General features: G+C 36.9%; 1 protein-coding gene across 2 annotated transcripts in view; it reads right to left on the bottom strand.

Annotated features, from left to right (window-relative positions):
- Nucleotides 1-252: 252 nt before the first annotated feature.
- SEL1L (SEL1L adaptor subunit of SYVN1 ubiquitin ligase) overlaps nt 253-8391 on the bottom strand; it is a 35122-nt gene continuing 26983 nt past the window's right edge. For both annotated transcript variants that reach the window (XM_082057547.1, XM_082057548.1), the window contains exons 20-21: nt 5211-5339; nt 253-4258 (exon numbers count right to left, since the gene is read on the bottom strand). In XM_082057547.1, the coding sequence (XP_081913673.1) occupies nt 4055-4258; nt 5211-5339 (333 nt within the window). In that variant the 3' untranslated portion in view covers nt 253-4054. The remainder of the gene's footprint in view (nt 4259-5210; nt 5340-8391) is intronic.

Here is an 8391-nt window from a genome sequence, read left to right as displayed (position 1 = left end):
TGAAGAAAGGGTCACGCATACACACACACTCTCAGGGCAAGTCTCTAGCACAGCTGAAGATATAATGCATAATTTTCTATTCTCCTTTCTATGCCCCTCCGAAATTAACAGATTTATTTTTTGAGAAGCAATAGAAGTGAAAGAAGTGTGAGTATCCTTATAGGAAGGAACACATTTAGCAGTGGCACGTATCAGTGCATACGACTAACAGCTGACATCCTCTGTTGTCATAACCACTGTGAACACTGAGGGTAACCACATAGGTGGTATCTTTATTTCACAAGATTAAAGATACAGTACAAAATGAATCTGTACATCTTTCTATTAACAGAATTTGTTTACACAGTTATATTACATTTGACCAGCCTTTATACTGATTTTAAATACAAAATAAATTTACAAAACTCCTACAACACCCTTTAAAGAACTGCAGCTGATAAAAACAAAGGGTTCCCCCCCAATAGCTCCTATTTGCCATATGCATTTGCAGTAGTTCAAATCAAACTAAATATTTTTAGTTTAATATTCTCTGAAACAAAAATAGAATTTCAGTTCATTGTTGCCTTTCTAAAAAGGAAGCAACTTGCAAAGGTGAGTGTGATCCCCTTTTATAGGCCAAAACTAGCATATAATAGGTGGAAACTAGATAATGCATAGTCTTAAAAGTCCTTTCACAACCCATGTTTTAACAAGGAACATTTGATAAGTTTTTTTCTGTTTTCTTTAATAAGAGCAGCTGATTTATTATGGAAGATGACTAAAAGGTGAATAAAAACTGTCTCATAAGAGTCTCCTTGGTATGTTTATATCAAAGGTCTTATCTCTATTACATTGTCCCATCACGGACAATATAAGGCAAGGAAAATTATTTTAACAGACAGCTCTGGGACAAGTTTCACCAGCGTGATGAACAAGATTCCTGTTTTCTCAACAGCTTGGTGTTTCTTTTAACCAGCAAGAACAGCTAACGGGTTTGATTAACAATTTGAGATGCAGAACAATGTTTTCCCCCATATCTTTCCACAGTTTTCTTACATATAAAACTCCCACTGACACCACTTGCTGCTGTGTAGTCCCACTCCCCGTGCAGGGAGGGAAAAGCATGTGTCTGGCCTACGGCAAACAAAGAATACAATTTTTCCATTCAAAGCAGGCTGAACACACCCAGAAAGGCTTCTCTTAAATCAAGTTTTCCTTCTAAAACACTCCTGTGTATACACTGTAAGACAACCTGTGCGCTACCAAAAGGGAATAGTACTTAACTGCGGTAAACTGAGCAATCCAGCTCCTTTAGGAAAAAAGCTGCTTGATAAGCTGAGTGTACAAGAAACATATTGCTAGTAAGAGTTAAATATACTTCCCTTAAAATACATGTTCCAGAACAGAGTAGCAAGGGATTGTCACAAAAAACTTAAGTCATGTTGTAGACGACTGATTTATAAAACATATTTGTTTCTTTAATCCCTGAGTTAACTCGCCATTACTAATGGTAAGTACCTTTTTACTACTACCACTTCATTCAAATGAATGTCATCTGAAAAAGTTAGTGGTAGTAATTTGGTGGAAGGGAAGAAAGCAGGAGAAAGACTTCCTCTTATTGCTTCTTCAAAAAGCAGTTCTTTAAAGTGAAATTACTTGCTGATCTTCAATCATTTTCTTCTGCTAATTTCTTGGATGTAAAAATGCATCAGTTTCAGTGAAAGTCAGCTATAAGACTGTCACATAGCAGCAATGATGAGAGATTCTCATGCAAATAGGATAGAGCTTTTAGAATTTAGTTCTAGTAGATCAAAAAACCAAAACATTTTAATAATACAGTAACAAAATTGTCAAACATCCTAAGAGACCAATACCAAGGAACCAATGGTATTTAAGTGAAAAACATTTTCCATATAATCTTTAATTTATTCATGCCAAGCTAAAAAGAGCTATTAACTGACAGAGGCAAAAATACTTGAGAGGGAGCGTTCAGAAGTCACAGATAGCTTAGAAATGCAGCTGGGGAGTGCTGTACATTTTAGACACTACATTTAAGTTCAATACTGTTCCATCCGCTAATGATGATTAAGACTGAACAAGACATTCCTCTATCACATGCTGTAACCCTCCAAGCTAAAATAAGACTTGTCTTCACATAACCGCCATAAGCATTTTGATGTACTGAGAAGTTCTACCTATATTTTAATACTAGTCATCCATGGTATTTCAGTTTACAAAAGAGTGGATTGCTTATCTTCTTTTCTAAACTACATATATATTATGCAATGGTCTCCTTACAAATGTACCAAGTATGAAACCACACCAGAATCTCAATTCTAAATAAAGTGTATTGATACATTGCTGCCAATCCACTGGAAAAAAAAACCACGCATGAAAGGAAGCCACTAACCCTTTAAACATAACAGCTTTTGTCAGAAAGCAGCTAAAGCCTCCTTTTTTGTATTTCATTCACCTTGAAGACAGTATAATCAGAGGGTTTAATGCTAGTACAGAAACAAATATATGACTGCCATTGGTAAATAAGAACAAAAATTTCTGCATTTCTTGCCTCTCAGCTACTCCCCTGCTGCTTCCCACCCTCAGCCCCTGAAATTATAGTTCAACGAAAATTGTGACTAAGTGAAGATTCCTCTAGCAGTCTAAAAATATCAGTCCACAGGTTGTATTCCTTAAACTCATTAAAAGGCATTTGCACTGGCCTGGCGGTATCGAGAAGCCATAAAACACTAGTCTTCTTTCTCTTTGGATTTTCTTGTTACAAGGTATCCTCAAGATGGCACAGCCAGAGATGCTGTTTTGACTTTCTCATGTGTGCCAGGTAAAGAGAGGCTGGCGGTAGCCAGAGCACTGCTATAATCTAACATAGCATTTTTATCAGTCAGCCAAACCTTGGAGCAGCATCCCTGGCATAAGCCCATGCCCTTCTGTAAAGAGTGTGCATCTTTGGAGCCCTTTGCTGTAGATGCATTAAACAGATACATGTGTGAGATGCCACATTTCAGCTGTATGAAGACCTTCTTGCAGTTCAGATCACTTACAGGATTGCTGAAAGTTAAATATAGAACTTCCACCTCTAAAAACAAACAAACAAAAAAGTAAGCTAACTCACCGAGATTTCTGGCTCTGTCCTTTCTTTAGTGTCCACAATAATACTGGTGCTTTCTGCAACATAGACTCAGCCTATTTATAAGAGCAAGTTTAAATAATTTAGGAACACTATCAATTTGTTTTTATGTCATGAAGTATTGTGAAGTACACAGGCTTCAAAAAAAGTTTTAAAAGGATGTGAGATGTGGGCACTGTGTGGATAGTTTTCAACTGATGAGCTTTACAGACCCAATCTGTCCCAATCTGCCTCCTGGCCTACATACTGTCTGCTGAGAACTGTCTAGTCTAAGCAGAATGGAGGAAAATACTTGAAACAAAAAAGCACAAATGGAGAGTGGCATGTTTGCTGGCTTAGTTTTACAGAGTTTATAAATAATCCATGTTAAACCATCCAAGGCAGCATAAAAGACTGAAGTGTAAGAAGTACTAAGAAACAATGAAATAAGGATTGTAGAAATACTTGAGATGCAGATCAGAATATAAGTTTATACAGCTCTAGTCTTTTTAAACTTTAAATATAGTTCAGCTTCTTGGACTTAAATTGGCTGTAAAATCATTATTGATACTACTTTCATATAGGGCAGCTGCTATCAGGCAGGCAAAAACCAATGCCAGCCTTCCACTCTCTCTAGGAGATGAAAAGGACTCTGAATAAAGAGGATCTAGATACAGCAGGCAACATTTTTGTAGTAGCACACTTGTGTTTCCATGAAAAAGCCATAGTGTTATTCCATTGGCACTGAAATAACATTCAAATCAGTTTCAAAATAATTTTCTTATCCCTGAAAAAGGCATCATTCTAAGCAGCTTTCAGACTTTTTTTTTTTTTTTTTTCCAAACTTCTTTGCGCCTCTTTTGGGGGAGGGACTGTTGATCCAAAGTCCTAAATCACAATGAAAATTGTTCCACTCAGAAAAATCCAGTTCTTTCACTGAGGCTCTTGTTGCTATTGTGGCGGTTGATGCTCTGGTGGTGGTTCTTGCTGAGGCACAGCCGGCCGCAACCCCGCTGCTCTGGGAATGGCCTGATGCTGCCTTTGTCTGTAAGCTATAATTGTTCCCAGAAGCAAGGCGATGATGGTCATAAGGTAAAGGTCCCACTCAGGCCCCAGCAGCTGGTCCATATCAATATGTGAGAATACCTCCCTTATCTAAGAAACAAAAGTCCACATCAGCATGTCAAAGAGCGAGAATGGGAAGTTACTTTGATGTTAAATTTGACTTTAACATTTTTCATGTACCAGTTTTAAAACTTCAGTAGCTCTTTTCCTCTCTGAGACAATAGTATCACATCAGTGACATTCTTAATTACCAGGAACTACATGGCAATACGACTAAGAGCCATGCTGCGTATGATCTGCTATTCTATTTTCTGTTCTAGAGATTAAAGTTCTTGATACATAGCTTTGTAGCTTTCACATACAGAGCATGACTTTACTGTTACTTTTGATGGAACTACTTTTTTATCAGACTTCCATTTGCATACACATTAGCCAACACATACTTTATGCTTTACTACTGTATCTGGTGGTACTACAGAGTCGTTGTCCATGTAAAACTTGGAATATCCATGTTCTGTGTGCCAGCTTCTGTGAGTGCTGTGTGGGTATCTGCTCAATTGATGTAGAATAGTTTGACTGTCCACTCCTGAAAGTCTCCAGTCTTGAGACTTAAATTTTGCCAAACTTAGTTGGATTGCCTGAGCTTGTGGTTTTGTTTTATTGTGGTTTTTTTTGTTTGTTTGTTTGTTTTGTTTTGTTTTTTTCTTTCCTGAACAGCAATTATGTCATTGTAATCATCTGCTTCACTTTGATAGCAGATGGCCATGGATAAGAACAGTCAAACAGGCCAGGGAAATTCTCATCAAGGGAAGAACAGCACAGAAGAGCACTGGCTGTGCACATTTCAGTTTCACACAACTGCACAAATAAGAAATAGGATTCATGGCTTCAGTAACTTTCTCAATACGCTCCAATACAAAATACAACTACCCTAAATTTTGAGAAGGCTCAAGTAAGATTTCTACTTAAGATTATAACTCAAGGTTCTTTTGAAAATGGGAAGTACATTTGATGTTTTTCCTTTTAATTCTGCATTACTTACATTGATTTCTCGTACATACTGCAAGGAATAAATCACTCCAAGCTTGCAAAGTGCTAGGAAGACTGGAACCTGAGCATCTGGGCTTGCTTCGGCTGCCATGTCATAGAATCGTTTTGCAAGATGAATATCCTAATATTAAGAAAATACAAAGCTCAGTTTTGAAGAACTTGAAAAACTAACCATAAAATGTAGAGCTTTTTCTATAAGCATTGTATACTGTAATTTAAATACAAGGCTTTGGGCCAAGTTAACAAAAACTGTTCAGTAAAGCTTCCGCACTTTTTTTTTTGTGTGATGTTCACCTTTGAATAGACAAGTAAAGTGAAGCTTTGATCTGAGGATGAAGTTATCATAACTGGTTATAGAATTGAAGCTCAGAGTACTAATGCATTCAACCCACGCACTATAAACTAAGGAACTCTAGTACATTCTATCACTTCCAACACCACACCAAATACGAAAGCCTAAAAAAAAATCCCAAAAAACCCGCAAGAAGAATAGAGGATACATTTAGCTAAACAGTTTACCTTTCCTTGTTTGTTTGGGCTTTTTTTGGCTCTGCCTCAGAAACCAACAGTGCAATGTTAGGACACTTGGATACAAACTGCCTGTGTTCACTCAGTGATGTGAAGAACAGGCCTGTGTAAGACTGACCTCTGGAATTGTTTCAAGTTGGACACTTCAAATAAGAGAAACCTCCAGGACCTCACGTCACGCATGTTCGTTATATAATTTTATCCTGACCGTGAAATATTGTAAAGATTTTCTACTCATTGATACAGCAAAGCTTAGTTCCATAACACATGTGGAAATAACAGTATGAAACCCAACACATAATGTGAATGAGATGTACTAGCTCACATTTTAGTGTTTAAATTCAAACAACTCTGAATACTCTTTGAGCCTGGAAAGCCCGCCTTTTGTATAACTATTTAAAAGAGCTTTCTTACTCCCTTGTACTGTGCTAGGAGCAGTGTAGAAGCAGATCCTAAATAATGGCTTATTTTAATTTCTAATTAGCAAGCACTTCATTCTGCTTATACTTTCTTCACTCTCAAATGACAGACAAGTCTGAACTGTAGGAGTCTGAGCTTTAACACACAAATTACACTGAAATACCATGCCAAATCTGAAGATAAGACCATGAGAAAATTAATTTCTTCTTATTTTGAGCAGTATATGGAAACAGTTTTCACTCTGACATGTGCGCTCAGGAACTGGACAACACAAAATCTATGAAAAGTGTATAACGGTGTAGATGTGTGAGATTTCTAAAGGGGCTTAATATTTGGCATTAGTCTGAAAACCATCTATGTAATTTATTCAAAACTAAAGAGCAAAACCTGTTTAGGAAAACAAATGCAGAAACAAAAACAAACAAGACCCAAACAAAGAAACCAACAAAAACAAAGAATACCCCCCCCCCAAAAAAAAAAAAACAAAACCAACAACCCAATCCAAAACAAAACCAGTATAAATAGCACACTGTTTCGGGATTATCCAGAACGAGCAGTGACTCGAAGGGAAGTTGCGCAGGCCACCTTATTGGATCATTCTCCCTAACTTTGCAGTGCTTGCAATCTTAATAGCATGGGCACAGGTGGAGAGACAGTAAAAGTACATATGCCTTTTTTCAACAGACTAAATGTCCAATTCATTAGATATTATAGTGCTAAAATACGTCCCTTCCACAGGCCTCTAGTTGAAGAGCATCACCTGCTCCATCAGGAAGCATGATTTTAACTGGCACTTATTTTCTGAGGTGCTCAAAATTCAGCAGTTTCCATTCTAGGAAAGGAAAACCAAATATTCTTTTGCTTCCTTCAAAACTCAGTCGTAGGGGTTTTTTTTGAATATCCCAGCCCAGTCTCACTTTAGTCTTAGCTACTCAGTCCTAAATCTCCATCCTCTTCATCTTACAGTTGTAAAGTTTTAGAACACAGCCAGCAAAGACATGACATATCCAGCATTCCTAAGACTGGTTTTATACACAGAATTTCCTTGCTTAGACATTCTCAGTTTCTTTCCCCTTCTCTATATTAACTGTCTTCATTTCCCTTGCAGTTCAACTCTTCCTTCCACAGCTGATCCGTACAAAGGAAAGTGTTATTCATCTGCATAAAGCAAGGCTGCATATGCTCACTGTGGCCCCTGTGTACACATTTCAGCTATTTATGTGTAGCCATCTCTGCTTCAGGCTGGAGAATACTCTGTGCCTGTGATAGCATTAGGACTCCTTTTCCTCAAACTCCTAGCAGTTACACTGAACATGATGTGATAACATTTGCAAAGTTTCTATTACCTACTTAAACTGGGCTGTTTTCAAGGCAGAAACAAAAGAAACAAAAAAAGTCCACGTCTGAAGGAATATTTTTTTTTTAAAACAAAACCTCCCAACTTCAGCATTGTTGCTTTTAGCTGCAGGCTCATTTTCACAAGTTAACTAGTTTTGAAAACTCAGTTAAAAAGAAAAAACAGCCCTAAAATAAAATTTGAAGATAATATTTAGAAATAATACTGTTCATGTACTGTATTGTCACTTCTACAGCTAGGTCAGTAAGTCATTTTCAGATGTTGATTTCTTGCTGCTGCAAAAGTAACGATTTTGACCTAAGATTTTTCTTTTGCTGTTCTGACCTTCTGCAAAGAATTCAGAGGAAAAGAAGCAAAAATTGGTGTTTTAGTAGACCAACAGAATAATTAAAAGGTGCATACCTAGACAAAACCCAGTGTTGAAACTCACTGAAAATAAGGAAAATGAAACTATTTCTTACAGTTTCATGAAACTGAGAAGATATTAGTAAATTCATATATTAATTGCATGAATTAACCATACATCAAGGTAAGGTAGGCTGCTCAAAATTAGTATGCAATTGCTAATTAGATTATTTTGACATATACAAGAACATGTTGCTCTGGATTCTGTAAATTTTAGTTAACTCATGGACAGCAATACACCACAGGTTTCCTAAGGGAACCAGATATACTGGCTTCTTTTAAGCAATATAGTTTGTAAATCAAGTTGTGGCCTAGTCTAATTTGAAAAGCCACAGCTAATAATCACATTGTTGGTGGTGCTTATAGTTTGTTACTTGAAGATGCACAGAACTTGCTTTCAAAATGTTATGATATAGAAAACAAATTAACCAATGTTTCAGAGGATGAGAACAATCTTATGCTA

The sequence above is a fragment of the Streptopelia decaocto genome (genome assembly GCF_964273445.1).
Source record: "Streptopelia decaocto genome assembly, chromosome: 7".
Taxonomy (NCBI): domain Eukaryota; kingdom Metazoa; phylum Chordata; class Aves; order Columbiformes; family Columbidae; genus Streptopelia; species Streptopelia decaocto.
Note: the sequence above shows the minus strand (reverse complement) of the source record. Positions and strands in the feature narration are given on the sequence as shown.